At 51.5% G+C, this 17,838-nt stretch overlaps 1 protein-coding gene across 3 annotated transcripts; it reads left to right on the forward strand.

The window, feature by feature from the left end:
- Positions 1–4,052: 4,052 nt before the first annotated feature.
- MOB3A (MOB kinase activator 3A) lies at positions 4,053–14,775 on the forward strand. 3 transcript variants are annotated; one of them, XM_085314841.1, is made up of 4 exons: positions 4,053–4,095; positions 9,448–10,015; positions 12,289–12,491; positions 13,239–14,775. In XM_085314841.1, the coding sequence occupies exons 2-4, from the start codon at positions 9,598–9,600 to the stop codon at positions 13,266–13,268; spliced, it is 651 nt and encodes a 216-aa protein (XP_085170967.1). In that variant the 5' UTR covers positions 4,053–4,095; positions 9,448–9,597; the 3' UTR covers positions 13,269–14,775. The 3 variants fall into 3 exon arrangements, with proteins under 3 accessions (XP_085170967.1, XP_085170966.1, XP_085170965.1); XM_085314840.1 differs by lacking the exon at positions 4,053–4,095 and adding an exon at positions 5,430–5,562; XM_085314839.1 differs by lacking the exon at positions 4,053–4,095 and adding an exon at positions 5,747–5,815.
- Positions 14,776–17,838: the final 3,063 nt, after the last annotated feature.

The following is a 17,838-nucleotide window of genomic DNA, read 5'->3' on the forward strand; positions in this document are numbered from 1 at the left end:
CAGGAAGAGAGGAGGGAAGTGCTGCCTCTGAATTCTTGCTAGATTGGTGTCACAGAACCAAATCGTGGTGCTCTTGGCTTCCACCAAAAAGCCGAGTCCAGATAGTGGCATGTTGCACGTGGAGCTGTTTCGCTGCTGTCAGGCACGCCAGTCGGGCTTTGGGATGCTCTTTGGCACTTAAGGTTGCGCTGTTGGCTGTGGCAGAGCCAGGGACTGGACGCAGGCTCTCCCAGCAGTTTCCCTGAGGGTTAAGTAGCAAGTTTGATGAGTGCTCAGCATCTTGGTTGAACTCCTGCTTAGGTTCTTCGGCTGTCCCCTCATGCAGGAATTGCTTGCCAGCTGCTTTCGTGGAGGCGTTTGGGTCTAAGACAGCTCTTTCTCAGAGATCGGATGAGAAGCACCACACAAACGGAAGTGGCACGATTAGCCCAGTTTGCAAAGCTTAGACTATAACGACGCGTGCAGGGTTTTGTAACTAATGCGTTTCTGTAAATGGCCTGGAGATCTCTATGGCCACAGTACACAAAGGGGAAAAAAAAAGTTTCCCTTGTTGGCAACGAGAGCGTGTGTGGTCAGAGAAGGGAGATTGCAAAATCTCCCTAGTGCTGGATGCAAAGTTCAGATCTGCGTAAAGAGTTGCCTTGAACTTCTGGGTTTTAATTTCTTAYATGACAGGGAAGTATTCTGTGATGCTTGAGCCATGAACGCTACTGTAAGTCGATCCACAACTAGCTTTGCTGGAGTTTTAGCAGATTATCTTTAGAAATACGTGATGTCCAGCTAGTGCTTTCACTAAAGAATGTACCTTAGGCTGCGTGTTTATCCTCTGCTCTCTAGGTGCCCCTTGGAGGCAGAGTTATCTGCGACTCCTGTTTTGGAGTGCTTTCGTGCTTCCTTCTGGAGCTGATGTTATGCCAAAAGTGCTGTTTTGTTCACRATGAAGTGATAGAGGGCCCTTGGGCGAGTTGTTCCTTTGAGTATCTGAAGCAGGCTGGGAGTGGGAATGCCCGTTGATTCATGGGGGAAGAACAGACACGGTGAAGGCCAGAAAAACTTTTGCAAAGCTAGTGCAGAAAGCTGTCAAACYATGGCAGCTCTGACTTGTTTTAGAAAAGCCTTCATGAAATCACAAGGTACTTGATGTCATTTATTATTATTATTACTATTTTTTCCCCCTTCTGTTCTCCAGTCAAAGAAAAGGCAAAGACTGTGATGCTGCCAGGTGGCTGTATGTGCTGCAGGTCTTGCGAAGCTGGATTTAGGGCAGTGCCCTGCTTCAGTGCCCCTTTGGGAACGCTCCTGGTATCCGCCGTAGTCCTCGTGGGGATGGCAGTGTTGTACTTGGGTCGTGCGTTGGCGTGAGTCTCCTCAACGGGCACTGTGAGGTTTGTCAGTAGGCCTGTTGAGGGGAGCCTGCCCTCTGCTATTTGTCACCGTGGCTGGTGAAGGAGGTGTAGGAACCCTGTAGCTGTCCAGCTCCAGGTACAGGGTGGATTTGAATGAACTGGGGCTTTGGCTGGATGCCAGTGCTTCGGTTGCAAGGAAGTTGCAAACAGAGTGTAATCTAGAGCAGTCCAAAGGTTGTTTCAGTTTGAGACAGAAGCAGAGCAAGGTTTATCACTGTATTGAAAGCGACTTTATTTTTTCCTTGTCTTAATTGCAGGCCTGTTTCAGGGCTGCTGTCTGAGCTTTTTTTTTTTTTTTTTTTTTTTTTTTTTTTTTTTTTTCCCCTCCTCTAACTGTATGGCAGGAGGTCTTATGATGTGGTTAGGCTTGGGGTGATCTCTAGCTCCACATCAGGGGGCTCATTCCTTGTCTCTGCTGCCTGGAGACATGCTAATGWGTTGGGTTACTGCCATATCTCCTCCTGGAGGGGAAGGGCAAGCCTCGTGGGTATCTGCTTTCAGCGAGAAACAATACTGCTTTTGTTTCGAAAGCATGATATTAGCATGGAGAGAAGATACACTTATCGGGGGGGATTAGCCCTACCATGGGAAAGGGTGGCCTTGCGGCCAGCTTGTGCTCTGGTTCATCCCCTGTTAAGAAGCTAATAGCAGYAGGATCTGCTGTGATCTTGAACCTTCAGACAGGCCACTAAAACAGCGTGTGCTGCTCTAGTCGTTACATTGGCCGAAGACAAACTTCACATTCCAGATCTATGTCTTTTCCTTYTTCTTTCTTTCTTTTWTTTTCTTCTTCCCTCCCTTGRGTAGGTGGAGATCACAAAGTTAGAATAAATGAAGCTGCTGTTTGTTTAAAACTATGCCTGCACAGTACGGACAAGAACGCGGAGGCAGAAAGAAATGTGTAGTTCACAGCATAGACTTGAGAAATGTCACGCTCGTCCTTATGAACCCTTCAGGGAGGAACAAAGCCAGGCTGAAGGAGGAGGAAGGCCCCAAAATATGGCCCTCCAGACCTTGAAAAGAGAACTACTCCTAACATGCCGTCAGCCACCCACTGACTGCAGTTTATCCTGGAAATATTTGCCTGCACAGTTAACCTGTCTCCTAGAGTCATGACCCAGCTTGTCAGCTTAAAGCAGCATCTGCAAAGCCTGCAGCGAATTAGCCCTGCCTTCACATGCAGCTGTGGTCCAGTCGCATACGTGTAAGTGGAATCTGTGGAAGCATTCCAAAATTCCTATAATCTGACATTGCAGTGGACACACGTGTCGTAAGGCGGGGGGGAAACCCTTGGTCCTAAATCAGTAAGGTTTGGGGGTCTAGTAGCTGCTCCTGTTGCACTGCAGTCATTTCTAGGCTTTTAAGCGACGATCTTCGATTACAGAATCTGGTATCTGACAGTTTTGAGGAAGGGAAAGTTAAAGGCATGACCTTTTTAAAACGTTACTTTCTCATGTGGCTTTTTAACCTTCTATGGTTACTGAGTGGTTTGTCTGGAAGACCAGATAGGGACAGYCCGAGCTGGAGCTTCAGTTTTCCCGTACGCAGAAGTTAAAAGGTAATTCAGCTTTCCCTCTCCCCTGCCAGAAGTGTTTGTCTGGGCCCCACTGATGTTTGTTCCTTTACCTGCCTTCCGCAAGTATCTTTGACGTGAGCTCSCATCACACAGCACGTTTAACGTCCTTCCAGCTGTTGCTGCTTCGATTGCTATCTGCACGGGGTCTGGATCTAAATGTGGAGCTTGGAGTTGAGCAAGTGATGTCTTTTAAGATGTCTGTTCCTCCATCCCGTGTTTGATGGTTGAAAAAATGCCTCTTGCTCCGCAGGCTTTTCACGAACTGCTGCAGTGTTTAGCTTTAGCGTGAACGGGGCAGGGGGTGGGCAGTTGTCCAGTGCAGCTGTGCTGAAGCTCCTGCTGCTTGCRCAGGTGGTTGTGAAGCTCTTCAGTTGGGCTTCCTTTACTAGAACTTCAAACCCAGCTATGGCTTTATTTAACAGGGCTTTTTCTATTATTATATAACCTAACTGGACTTTAAAATTGGTCTGAATACATAAACATGTAGTATTCCAATGGAGAGGAAAAGAAAAAATCCTCCCCAAAAACAATTAAAGCCCAATGTAACTATTTTATGCCTTTTTATTATGCTGTTCCCTTTTCTTATGTGTGCGCCATCAGATAGACACTGTATTTGCATGGCTTCAAGACATGTAAACCCACTATCCTGCTCCTAAGCAACCTGTTTGCTGAAAGCGCCTGGGAGATGTGGCGTTTGCATGGTTTCTTTCTCGGGAATTTCAGAATTGTTTTGCAGCAGATTTAAATTGCCAGGTGGGAGTGGACGAAGACCAGCAGGGCTTTCTTAAAACTGACTTTGTGATGGAGTATAGAGGGCCTTTTGTCTAAACCTTGGGAATTTAACATTTGAAATGCACATTTCTAAATGGCTCTGTTAAGCATGTTGTTAAGGCCACTACAAAACCAGTTTGCAAAAGAAAAATTTGGAGATTGTCCTGCASAGGAACAGAAATAACTTGTTATTTTGGCGTGACCCTGTCTGGGGTTATAGACGTAACTGGACTAAAGCTGGTCGCTCTCTTTGACTTGATGCTTTCCCTTCAGAGCAGCCGCTGGCTTCTCTTGCCGGTAGTGAACATGGAGGAAAACGAAAAGAAAAAGGAAAAGTTCAAGGTAACGCAAGGCTACCGGACATCATCTCCTTGGCTCTCCTCTCCCWGCAGCATTTTAAAGGAAATGTGCTGGTCTTGTCTGGCAACACGGGAAGCCCCGTTCAGTTCTCAGCATGCTGAAACGCAGATTCTGTGTCATTTTTTCCAAACAAAAACGTGAGTCTCTTCACCAGGAGAGCGCACAGCTCCACATGGGCACAAAAAAAGAGAAGCGGGGGGGAAGGCACCATTGCAGGGTTTCTAGAGGGGAACGATTCGTTTTTGGAGAAACATTAGCAGCTCCGTCTGCCAGAGCAGATGACTTTGTGCCAGGCAGGAAGTTAGCCGACGTGGAAGCGCTGTCGAACGGGAGTYATGAATGGTCAGACATGCCTGCCGTGAGCCACCAGCTCAGCCCTCGTGTCCCATGAACGTTTCTCCTTGCATCTTGCCCCTGTTTGCACAGCTAAAGTAAGCAGAAGGATAAACATTTGGTTTTTTTACTGTACAGCCGTTCAAAGGAGCAGCTGGAAACYTCATGCAGTGAAGGCAGGCCGTTTAGTTTGCTGCCAAACTCGCTTTAGAAGTGCCGAAACCCGCTGTTGTCGGTGGCAGTGCAGCCATAACTGGCCTGATCCTCKCTCTCCGTATTAAAATTTTGCCTTTGATTGTAGCAAATGAGGAGCTTCTTGCTCGGAGAAATGGAGTTGGTCCAGGCGGGCCGTGGGAAGGTATGTGTCGGGGRAAGTTATGATGGGAATGTGCGTGTGTGTGTCTTTGGCTTTTTGTTTAAAGTGTGGATTTTGAAGCCACCCTGTTTACTTCRGTTCTCAGGTTAGCTAGCTCGCTCGCTAAATTCAGTTTTTACGTTAAGCTGCTGATACACTGCGGCTGTTTTAACTAGCTGGCGTGGGCATTTGTGTGCCCTGTATCGGAAAATTTGGCCTGAGGGTCTGGATTAGATGCAAGGAAAGACTAAAAGTAGCCTGGGGTGGGGGTGGGGGGTTGCTACCTGCTTCACTCTCGAAATGTCGAATCGTGGTGGCTGGCACGGGCTCGMTGCTGAAGGACTGCGATTAAAAACTGCCACGGGAAGAGCTTCCGGCCGGGCTTTGCGCGAGCGTTCGGCGGCGATGCCGTATGGGTCTCATCTTGCAGACCGGCTTTCCAAAAAGGAAACCAGAGGAAGAAAATATTTTGAGAAATCTATTGCTCACTGGGATTTACTTAAGGGCTTTCTTATGAGTAAGGCAGCAGGATGTGAGCTGCCTTGGAGCTCGCGGGTCGCTGGAAGGGAAGTGGCCACATGTGCCTGACCCCTCCCTGTCGGCAGCCCGCAGCCGAGTTCAGATTGCAGTCGTGCATGAAACGGTCCGGGTTTTTTGAGAAAGAAGGAAGCTCTTGGCCTCAGCGCCCGCGAATGCTTGCGGAGGGTCGCAGAGCCGTGCTGAGCAGTTGCAGGAGCAATCTGCACAGGCAGGAGRTGCAGGTAGGAGCTTGCTGACGTGCCGGCGTTGATTCTGGCTCCTGTTGAACCCCTGAATGGTGCTAGCGGCGGYGGAGACTGCTGCGTGCTGCTCGGGGCAGGCACTTATGTGATGAAAATAGTCATGAGACTCCCGAAGGAGGGTTTCGGGCCGTTCCGCCCCTCTAGCGAGGGGAGGTGTCTAGCGGAGACGCTGCTTCCATCCGACGAGGCCAGGCAGCGTCATCTCGGGGACGGCTGCAAGGGACTCGTGAAGGTAGGACGTTTCCAGGTGTCTTGGAGGCAGTGACTGTCTCTTCTTTGTTTTTTTTCCATACTCTCTCTGATCTGCTTGGAAAAGTAACTGAGAGCCTGGTGACCAGCTGTGTGGGCTTCCTCCACCCAGAGCCTACCTCTAAAATAAGGCTGTGCTGTGTGATCGCCCTTTACCAGCTAGGGAAGAGGAATGGTAGGGTGTTGTTACAAACAGCACTGCCCTGGATTTCCATCGACAGAAGTAAGTTCTAGGATGGAAATGTCGGAGCAGTGAGTGAGGGGAGAAGACAGCGTCTCCCTTCAACCTTCTTTGGGAAGGGCTGGCCCCTCGCCGTGCAGGTAAATAACCTCCTAAACTGCAGCAGCCAAGCACAGTGTTGAACCTCTCCTGTCCTTGGGGGGAGAGGTAGCACTGCTGCTCCAGAGAAAAGTTAGAGGTTTATTTTGCTCCAGACTGTCTGCTATAGAGTAGGAATGTTATTTTGTTTAATTTTTTTCCCTCCTCCTGCAGCAGTTGTGTGTTCTTGTGGGAGTGATGGCCAAGGTCCTCTCTGAACACGTGTGACGTGTGCGGTAATCTTGGCTGACTGAAAAAGAGGAATAAACAGAGCTTACTGCTTTTCATTTCTTCTTTTTTTTTTTCTTTAAAGCTTGCAAATCCCCTTCAGGTGATTTGCATGCCCCACGTCCTGCTTGATCTTGATCTTTCCKTTCTCTTCTGTGTAAAGGCAGGCCCTCAGCTATGACTCCTGCCTGCCTGTGGAAGGGGGGGTTTTAAGTGTGATATAATCTCCAAGTAATGTCAGTGATGCTTTTGGTCTCCATGTGTCTCATTTTCTTTCTCTTGAGCCAAATGTTTCTTTTAGCTCAGTTGCAAAAACCATGATGAAACGCACTGCATCCGCTTGGAAGTCTTAGCTATTGATTTTACTAGCGTCTTCAGACAGATGCTGAATCATCGGCGAGAGGATTGCTGCTCTGTCAAGCTCCAGAGTCGTCCTGAGTAATGTTTCACTAGGCAGAAAGCAGCTGTGTGTAGGACAGATACTGCCTTGATTCCAAATGAACCGTGGTAAAATTCKTCTCACCCTGCTCATGTGACAATTTCTTCTGGAAAACGTTTGGTGGTTGCTTCGCTGACGTGCGTGGGCAAGCCCAGGGGATGCTTTTCCCAGTTTTGCTATTCAGTTTCAGTGCTCTTCCCTTTGGGCCCTGTAACCACAGCTTTTCTCTTGCTTGAAAAATATATCCTTGTACAGCGAAAGGGAAGATGCCTGAGCCTCGTCTCGGGCCAGCGTGGATTCAGGGAGCRACTTCCTGAAGTCACTGGAGTTGGAAGCTCTTCAGTGGGGTCRGGAGGACGCGAGTCGTAGCAGACCACGGTGCTTCCACCCCTCGGGGGGGACTGCGCGGAAGGTGATGCTCACGTGTTTTTGAAGGATATTCCTTTCTCAGCCTCCAGGGGAGGAAAAGCGTTGCGTGCGAGTGTTTCTCTGGGGCTGATTTCCTGCTGGGAGCTGCTGCGGACTCGGCACCTGCTGTCCACGTTGTAAGCCGAGGCGGTTAGTGACTTTGAAGCGAGCGCTGCCCGTGTCCRGAGCGGTGCAGGTTCAGTACGGCGCCGGAGCTGGACCGGGCGCGAGGCCCTGGGGCTTCCGCCCTGCCGAGTACCGCTGCGTTTGCCGCAGGATGTGGTGAGACCGTGACGCGGCTCTTGCTAACCAGAGCTGCTGTGTTCCGCGGTGCGTGTCCCTCCTCGCCAGTCGTGACTTCCTCTAGCTGCCTCTGGTGCAGTCGAGCACCTCTTAAGGTTGCGTTTGCTCGGAGTTCGTCTTTTGGGGTTGGGGGGGGTGACCCTGCTGTGGTCATTTATGGGGTCACATCAGCAGCTCTTGCAGCGGCGCACGCAGGGAGCATGCTACATGGCAGAAACGTGCTCTCGGTCACGTTCAGCTAGTCCAGAGTGAATCTTTCATTGAACCACGTTAAAAAATTTTTCCATTTGTCTCAACTTAATACATGTTGTGGCCCAAGTTGTAATAAGAGTTTGGATCACTCTGCCCCTATATAGCATAGTATACTGAGCTCGTTCCTACGTGAAAAGCAGCGCTGGAAAAACAGTAAACATGTTCTTAGTGAGACAAACTGACGTGGTATGTGGTTTGGGTGTTTTTTTTTTTTTTTTTTTTTCCTTCTCCTTGCTGTAATTAAATAAGAAAACAAGAGGCCTTAGTTCCAATCTTTTTAATCTTTCTCCAAAGAAATACTGATTAGCACTGTGTATGATCTGTTAAAGATGGGCTGGTGTGCAGCAAATTTAGTCTTGGCCTTGAATGTGAGATTTCCTTGTTAATATTTGAGGATCGTATTTGCCAATATAATGGTTCTGCGCCTTTCTATAAATAGATTTGTTTGCTTTTTCTTAGCAAATGATGAAAATAATTGCTCACATGGGTCTGTGAGGCATCAGTTTTAGCCAGTTGTTGTTACTTTATTTCTCTTTCCAACATGTGTAAAATACATTTGTGCTACAAATAGGTTTCTGTATTGAGCTTATTGAGCTTCCATCAAAGAGCAGCTTGACACAAATTGTAAGAGGGGAATGGATGTGGGAACAGAGGAGGGATAATTAGCTGCAGATAAACAGAATTAACTTTGAAAGGACCCTGACAAGAAACAAATCTTAACTTATGTGTCCAAGACTCTCRGAGCTAATCCTTTTTCGTAAGTTGGAAGAGGAAGATGAGCTTTCCTGGACTCTCAGCCAGTTTCCTAACTTGAAGTGAACTAAACCAAAATGAAGAATATACTCTAAGTTCTCTCTGYACCCCAAGCAAAGTCTTTGATTCTTTTTAAAGCTGGTATTATTTTAGGATGTTCTGGTTCCGGGTGCCTGAGCTGTGACTTCTTCCTTCTGTCCTCCTCAGCCCTTCCTCGTCTTAACTTTGACTGCAAGTGCACCTCCTGTGCAAACAGCTGTTGTGTTAGAGTACATCTTGCAACAAATTTGAATGTTAGTGGAGGTGTTATAACTTCTCATTTTAAATAAATTTTAAATTTCCCAAAAAGGGAAATACAGCCTAGATTTTTTTTTTTTTTTTAAAGTCCCCTGATGCCGTAAGACTGTTGGAGCCTGGGCTTTGTGCTGGCCTAAAAGAATTGAGGTGTTGTAAATCCATGAGTCTTGCACCTTTCCGCTTTGTCTTTTGCTCAYGAGCAAAAAATGGCCCCACCGATCTGCATGATTTTGACAGTGCGTTAAGGCAAGGATCRTGGTGGTTGCAACCTGTGCTGGCTTAGTCCTTTCTCGATGTCTTTCATTTTGCTTCTTGCTGTTCCATCTCTTCCCTGTTGGACTGTCAGGCTGGTTCCCTTATCCAGTGTTCTGATGTGAGCACGCAGGCAGGTCTTGCAGGGCCCAAGTCACCAAACGGTGCCTCCTCTGCTTCCGACTTGACTGTCAGGGGAGGAGGGAGATGGGGCAGAGGAAAAGCTGGCACTGGCCTCCAATCCTCTTCCCAGATCTGGGGCAAAGGCCCAGATGGTATCCCAGATCTCTTCCTATGGGATTTAGACAAGGTTTCCTGCTCGAAGAGCTGCTTCTAATAGCTGCCCTTSTGTGCTGCATTGCAGATCAGCACGTGCTCTCAGGACCAGATGAGCAAAGAGAGATTTCTCTGAAGATTAGTCCCGTGCAGCCCTACCCCTGGAAGTGGTCCAGCAGCYGTGTGTCTCCAGCTGTCATCGCTACGGATCTAGAAAAGAAAGAAGAAGAGAAGAAAAATGTCCCATGCTTTAAAGCAAGTGTTCAATAAAGACAAAACTTTCCGGCCCAAGCGCAAGTTTGAGCCGGGGACTCAGCGGTTTGAGCTGCACAAGAAGGCTCAGGCCTCTCTCAAYGCTGGCCTGGACTTGAAAGTTGCCGTCCAGCTGCCACCAGGGGAGGAGCAGAACGACTGGGTGGCAGTGCACGTGGTGGACTTCTTCAACCGCATCAACCTGATATACGGCACCATCAGTGACTATTGCACAGAGCAGTCCTGCCCCGTCATGTCGGGGGGTCCCAAGTACGAGTACAGATGGCAGGACGAACACAAGTACCGGAAACCCACGGCCCTGTCTGCTCCCCAGTACATGAACCTCCTGATGGACTGGATTGAGGTACAGATCAACAACGAGGACATCTTCCCCACGAATGTTGGTGAGTTCAGTTCCGGTAGTAGCTGAAGGGGGGAGCCAGCACAGAGCCATCCCATCTGAGCCCTCAGGTCCTGTTTCTTTTCCAGGAGATGCTGTTAATGGTCAGCATCATGCAGGTCACTGTTATTCCTGATGCTGTTAGGTCACTGCTATTTCCTTTTGCACTGCTCAGAAGCTAGCAGTGTAATAAGCACTTTCACACACTTCGGATCTCTTCTCGAGTGCTAAATACCCAGAGGTGCAACAGATCTCGTTTGGAGTCATGGATAACTTACAGGAGCTAAGGCTAGGCAGTGAAAATAAGAGGCCGCTCTTAGAAAGCTCAGTCTCTGACATGACTCTCTCAGTAGTTCATGCTGGACGTGCTCTCTTGAAGGACAGCTCTTTTAGAGCTGATTGCTAGTTTAGGTTCAATGTACATGCTCTATATATTGGCCTGGTAGTGGTGACCGTGTGTCCATAATTAGCCTTTTCATTATTACAGGCTGTTGCTAGCTGACTTTGCCCTTTCCAGCTCAGTGCTTGCTGATATGCAGTCAGTTGTTCTGTGGCAACTGGGTGGGATGCTTACATGTGCATGAAGGGAGGGACAGTATTTCATCTATTGCCAGGGTGATGGAAATGAGAGCTTGTCTGAAGTTGTCTAAATCTGTATATCCAAATGCAGAGCTTCATGTACTTTTTGGGGGGACAAAAGAAGTTTTATGGTTTCCTATTTTGTGTTGAGTAACAATTGAGATCTAAAGGATTAGGCAGATACAATTGTTCGTGTTCATGTTCAAAGCTCCCGTGTTCTGGAAAGCAAGAGATGAGATGCAGCAGAGGTGTATGAAGTGGTGGAAGGGCCATTCCTACCTTGAAGCTAGTCCTGGTTAGAGGTGACATCACTCTCGCCTGCTTTGCAACCACCCTGCTTTCACACCAAGAAGCAGCTGGACCTGCTGCTCAGGCAGGGTCAGCTCCTTGCACTTCCCAAGCAGCCCTAGGCAGTTAGTAGGGCACCTCAGTTCAGCACTTGGACAGTTTGGGCCACGTTGGAGCGAGGGGAGTGGAAGAGGGTTAGCAACGGCCAGACAAAGCCTGCGTGTTCTTTGCTTGTTCGCGTGCCTGCTTTTACAATGCGGCCTGGCTGCCACCATCAGGGCAGGTAAGTCTTCTGCCAAAGGAAGTAGCCCCAAGTTGGAGATGATATTTAGTAGCTCCCTCCTTTCTGCCACAGCGTTCATCCCCTCGGAGCTCTGATGGGGTGCGGTCGATCTCCGTTTAGGAAGCATTTGCCTCCCCAGCTGCACGAGCAGCCGTAGGGCCCGTCTTACCCACGCCAGAACGGTGCTTGAGCCTGGTGCAACAGGAGGAGTAGGGCCATAAACAGCCAGTTCTTCAGGCAATTAAAACACTAAAATCTTCCTCATCTGTTCCTCCTGTTACCCAAACAAATGCCCTGTTGTTTTATTTAGGCTTTTCTGTTAGACTCTCTGGGGACTAAGCAGGGTATTTGTTTTGTGCAGAGAGGTGAGACAAGTTTCTGGATGCAGGTGAGTTGTTTTTAGCTTTGCTTTCACAAGATTGCCCAGCTTAACACAGACAGTGAAATGTTTGAATTCTTGCAGAGTGCTTAAAAGGTTTAACTAATCCTTGTTCCTCCAGAGATGACCCATGTGAACTTTAAACTGTAATATTCTACTAAGACAGCTAGTTGGTCAGGGACTGCTCTGCTGCAGGGCCCCTAACTAAACAAATCCTAAACAATTTGGACCAGGCTCAGAGCTGGTCAGTTCGTACAAAGTGATGCCTTTAAATGGGACCTTAATGTCTTAAATTTCTAACCAAAGAGCTAAAGGCATTTCAAAATACATGATATAACTCTAGGGAGTTAGCGGCGCTGACTTTCTTTTGGGAAACTAGAGTGGAATTTGGTAGTTTTCTAATATTTTTCACTGTTTATATAAACATGCCAGATAGGAGTAGGAGAAAACTCTATCAGACTGAAACGGCTGCTGGAAATCTCTGCTGATGCTGACCTTGTTTGCTTTCCACTCAGTTGCTTGCAGCAATTGATAGTGCGCAGGACTCTAATGTAAGAAATCATTGCTTTGAAAAATTCATCCCAAAAGCCRAAAGAAAAAGGAAGGGGGAACGGTACCCTGGGCAAACTCTTTTCCCCACTTGTCTGAAAATCCACGTTTTACCAAGAGTTATTATGATTATTATTTTGTCCCAAGGCACCCGTTTTAACTTCAGTGAAGTTTCTGATTGTCAGATCTTCCCTCCCAGGTACTCCGTTCCCTAAGAACTTCCTCCCGGTGGTGAAGAAAATTCTCTCCAGGCTCTTCCGGGTCTTTGTCCACGTCTACATCCACCACTTTGACAGGATCACCCAGATGGGCTCAGAAGCCCATGTGAACACCTGCTACAAGCACTTTTACTACTTTGTGAAAGAGTTCAATCTAATAGACACCAAGGAGTTGGAACCACTGGTGAGTAGCCAGGTGGGGTCAGGGGCTGTGCAGCTAAAAGGGGCACAGCTAAATGTTGGTGCATCGGAGTGCCTGGCCAGCGCGGAAAGGGCAGGTTCAAGGTAGAGGTGTCATGGAGGTTTTGTTTGTCGTCTCAGAACTGTTGGCCAAATGCAGGCYGTCAGGTGGCCTTGTGATTTGCTGACTGGGAAGTTGTGGGTCGGGACATGCAGGCAGAGCTAAGCAGAGTTGTTTGGACATGGATGGAGGAAGCTTATTTGTTCTTCTTGTCCAACAACCTCGCTGTGTTTCCAGTACCAAATTGCCTTGCTTGTGGGCACAGTCTGAGCCCGGCTCAGCCCCTGTTAGCCATCTGGATGTGGATGGGAGAATGAAACTCCCTTCTCTGTGCTCACTTCCCATTCTGAAAAGCAAGCAGAATAGCACCACCCTCACAAGAAGCCTCAAGGGTGGGGAAYGTGACATACTAGGCCTAAGGGCTGGTGATGGTATTTCTAAAGCTSTAGGCAGCAGAGCAGATTTGGGAAGCTGTTGGGCAGTGGGAGGATGTCCTGCTCCTGCCTGGGAATGGGGGTGGGGGGGAAACATGGGCCTGCCCAAACCTGACCGTTTTGTAACAGAGTCATGGCATGCCTGAAGGGGATATTTCTGATTTAAACAAAGGTGAGGTTTCTTTCTTCATCCCACCCTTGCCTGGGAATTGAGATCTTAGTTTATGGTTCTGTGTCTTCTGTGTCCCTTTGACAGAAGGAAATGACCTCCCGGATGTGCCACTGAGATCAGACCTTCCTGCTCTCACCTTGATGTTTCTTCAAGGACTCTGGGTCCCACTCCTGCATTGGGGACATGGCTCAAGGGGAGAACAGAGACATTTTGTTAAAGAAATCTCTCTATTTTTAATGAGTCTCAATGTAAAACTGTGAGATTGCAGGAATATTTTTTTAAAGATGCTAGATAAACTAGTTTTTTTTTTATATATATATCTATATATATAGTAATTTCTATAAAAGAAAGAAAATATTTTTGGCCACTTGGTGGAAATACTCGTCCTCTGAGGAGGGAAGAGCCCCCTGTACTGCCTCTTCCCRTCCCCTCACCGCGGTGGCGTCAAGCGAGCCGAGATGCTTCAGGCAGAGCCATGCTGTATAGCTAGTGCCGAGATGGGAGTGGTACTTCCCTCTGGACACCAACTCCTCCCTAGAAGGGAGGTTAYGAGGGGACAGGGAAGGACATGCTTGTGTGTCTGGATTCACTGGGGCATTACAAGGAACTGCTTGGTTCCAGCACTTCTTCCACTGGCTTTCGGTTGAGGCTGGGGACAGAGCTGCTCTTGTTCTTACCCTTGTACTGGGCAGCCCGTCCCCAAGGTCTGGCCCACCTTTCTTTCTCTCTTAAAAAAACAAAAAAAAAAACAAAAAAAAACAAAGTCCACGTTCTTCTCATGGCTCGGCCAGAGCTGCTGCTGCAGATGGATTTTTGTCCCCTGTGGAGACCATGGGGGCCTGAGCTCGGTTGTGCTGGTTTTCTCCCATCGCTGTGCTGCACTGGAGCACTCCTGCTGTGAACCTGCCCTTGCCTTTTACATCAGCTCTGAGCTGAGCTTCTCCCCGGAGCGTAACCCGGCTGTGGCTCCGGGCGCAATGTCCCCACGGGGGGCTGGGATCGGCGTTGGCAGCGTGAGGACGCRCAGGCCTCGGCCTCTTGGGAAGGAGCAGAGGGAAGCCGCTGGGACAGGAGTGGGGAAGCCTCTTCGAACACCTGCACTTCCCTTTCTCCTTGCGGTAAGGCTGACCCTGCCAAGAAGGAACTGAGCTGGTTGCTCTCCAGCCTTCCTTACTGGCTCTGTGTGGACAATTTTCTGRTTCCCGTGAGGGTACTAAACCTTATCTCTCTTCCGGAGCAACATTTCCCCGCTCTACTGTACACAAGTCTTCATAACCAAAGTATCTGGTACGTAGCCAGAGACCACTAGCCTTACGTGCTGCTCGCACGAGCAGCTCTGCTGTGTGGCGAGAGCTTGGCGGTGCCCCTGAGGTAGGTAGGTAGGTCTACCTAGGATTTGGGGCTTCCAAAAAAGCAGCTTCCAGTAAGAGGGGAAAAAAAGATTTTTATGAAGAGTGACCAAACTATACCACTAATCGCTTCTTCCTTAAAAAGATTTTTCTGTCCTGGAATCTCTGTACATACATGACTCTCATTTCTTGTACTATCATTAGGACACTTACAAATACCACTATAGTTGTTGAAAAGGAACCAATAAATTATGATGTATTTACGTAGCACGCTCCGGTTGCTGAATGCCTTGTGATTACGCGTTCGTCAGAGGCTTCACAAACACGGTGCTTTTGGACGGCTCGCGAGGTGCCGTGAGAGGTCGCTCAGCGCGGTCGCTGAACGACCCTCGGTGCGTGCTCCACAGCCGCAGCACCGCGAATTCGTTCGTCCTGGTCTCGCGCTGCCGCGTCGGGGACGTTCGCAGACCCCTGGGACTGGAGTTYGACCAGAAGTCGGGGCGCGTCCCCGTCTGTCTGCGCGGTGCCACCTTACCCGCAAGGCCGAGCTGTTTTCCCAGGCCGGGTGCTGTTTTCCATTTGCAGGTCTCTTCAAAAACCTCGGTGGAAGTGTGGGTAGATTGACCAAAGCTCTGCTTTTTGGCCCCAAAACTGACTTGCGGGGGAGGCCAGGAAGCGGAGTAGCTTTGGCTCCGCGGCTGCGCCCCCGTCGGCTCTCGCCGTGCCCCGGTTGTGCMGTCGTGTCCCTGCGGCTCTCGGGCAAAGGGGTGGCGGGAGGACCTGGGGCTGGGTGCGGTTTGGCCGTAGCCGCRGCCGGCCCTCGTCGTCCTGCCCGTGGCAGGAACGAATCCTGCCGCGGAGAGAGAAGGAAGGTTTCTCCGGGGGGCCGGACCGCCCCCCTCAAACCCGGGGTGGTGGCAGCTCTCGGCCCGTGCGAGGCCGTTCTGGCGCGACCGCGGGAAGAAGGAAGAAAAGGGGAAGCGGCCGGTGGCCGAGAGGACGCCGGGGCTGGTGCCGCTAGAGGGTGCAGGCTGCCCGCGCCGCGGCCGGCGCGAAGCCTGCGAGGGTCCGGCGCGGGGCCRGAGCGCCCGCGGCTCCCTGCGGACCGCCGGGCGGGCGGCGCGGGCGTTTCCGTGCGGGTCGTGCGGGCTTCATTTAGGTATAATGACCGCTGTCGAGGTGGGTGCGCTGCACCCTGTCCCCCTCGGCACCCCAGAGCCTGGCGGGGCGCGATGCTGCCTGATGCTCCCGGCGCCTCCSATTTCTCCCCGGATCCGTGGTACCGAACCTGGCTCCGGATCAGGCCCAGCACTGTTAGGGGTTGGGGATTATCGTCACCCTCGTGCCGCAGCTGGGATTTTCCTCCTAGAAATACTTACTCCAGCTGCTGCCAGYGACAGAGACGCGCTCCGGGTGGCACCGCTTCCCCCCCAGCGCCCCAAACCCACGGGAAGCCGCGGCTGGCGGCGTTCCCGCTGCACGGCTTCGGCTTTGCCGGCRGTGGGAATTTCCCTCCCCGCTGCGATTCGGTCCCCCCAGCGGACTCGCTCTGCCGCCGCTGCGCAGGGGATGCGAGAGCGGTGCCCGAGCGCAGGGCTTCGCCCGCGGGAATCCCCCGGCCGGGAGCGCGGCTGGCAGGGCCGCGCGGTGATTTCCACCCTCCCCCCCCCCCCCGGCACCGGCTGGCTGCCCCCCGGCATGGGAAAACGGGCCAGGCTGCACCCAAACCGCGGCACCGCGGGGAAGACGGGCTCGAYGCRGCTGCTGCTGGGAGCCGGGGAGCCCTTGCTCCGAAACGGCCCTCAAACCTCTGGATTTTGGCCTGGCAGGAAATTCCAGCTCTTTTTTTTGCAAGTTGTTTCTTTTCAGTTGAAACGAAGCCATCGCTCGAAATCCTCATCTTTCCAGCGGAGGAAATYTGCGCTAACCTCTCCGCACCGGGGAAATAACACAAGGGAAAAGGGGGTTTTCTTCCAAGCGGGCCCAAGCAACGGGGCCGGGAGGGCAACAAGGAAGCGCCGGGGCGATCCCGCTGGCTCCGTGCGCGCCGGGGCTCGGCCACGCGCCGCAGGGACCCGGCGGGCAGCCAGGCACCTTGCCGCTCGCCGGGGCTCGGCCGCGCGCCCGTGGGCCGCGCGGGGCCGGCGTCCCCTCCCCGCGAGACTCCCGCGCCCTTTCGCCCGCTCCGACAATAGCCGGTTTCCGGACCGGCGGCTCAGCCCGTCTCGCTTTCCTGTTTTCCTTCGGCCTGGCCCAGTGCGGGTCCCTCGGTTCCCCGCGTCTCCGAGCCTCATCCCAGCGTGCAAGGAAATTCCAGTTTTTTTGCAAGCCTCATCCCAAGGCCCAGGGAAATGGCAGATTTTGCAAGCTTCATCTCAGGGTACAGGGAAAAAGCAGTTTTTTTTGCAAGCTTCATTTTGGGGTGCAGGGAAAAAGCAGCTTTTTTGCAAGCCTCACCCCACGGTGCAGGGAAATTGCTGGGGTTTGTTGCAAGCTTCATCTTGGGGTGCAGGGAAAAAGCTGCTGTTTTGAAGTCGCATCCCAGGGCATAGGGAAATTCCTGTTTTTTTTTTTTTGCAAGCCTCGTCCTGGGACACGGGGCCAGACACTACCGCGGGAGCCTGGGGAAACTGGGGACGTTTCGCTGCTTTGCGCCGAGCCCCAAAACCCAACGGCCCTGCAGGCAAAGCTTCACGCTCGTTTGCCGCCTGAGACCCGACGCTCTCGTGGCGCCTGGCTGCGAGCGCCGGCGCTGCTCCTCTGCGGCCGAGGCGGCGCTAGCCGGGGCGGGTTGGGAATCCCTCCGTAGCGGAGCGATGTTATAAAAAGCAACGCTGGGGGCTTCTCTCTCGCTCGCTCGCTCTCCTTTTTTTTCCCCCTTCTTTTCAGTCTTTTCTGTTTTGCTCCAAGAGGAGCCGGATGCCGCAACTGGGAGTTTTGCAAAAAAAGAAAAAAAAAATCTGGATTTTGCTGATTCGCAGGGAATTCAGGGCAGAGCAGAGCCCCGAGTCCCCCCTCTGCCCCCCCCACTGCTCCCCTCCCCGCCGCAGCCAGGGCCCGGCCCGTGCGCTGAGCTCGTCCGGGCTCAGCCCGCGCGGGGCTGACGTCACGCTAAGCCGCGGGGTGGCGGTGGGGGGGAGGCCGGGAGCTCCCGCGGGTGACGGCGGCACCCGGGGGGGTCCCGCTCCGGCCTCCCCACCGAGCTGAGCCCTGCACCGCTCGTGACACGCGTGGCGGCCAAGCAGGGCAGGGGGGCGGTGGGGGGGGATGGACCCAGCGCTCTGGCCTAGTGCCCTGGAAAATCCAGGCGGGAGCGAGGACGAAGCGGTTTGGGG

The sequence above is a fragment of the Rhea americana genome, unplaced genomic scaffold (assembly GCF_003343005.1).
Source record: "Rhea americana isolate MKP2758 unplaced genomic scaffold, rheAme1 scaffold_412, whole genome shotgun sequence".
Classification (NCBI taxonomy): domain Eukaryota; kingdom Metazoa; phylum Chordata; class Aves; order Rheiformes; family Rheidae; genus Rhea; species Rhea americana.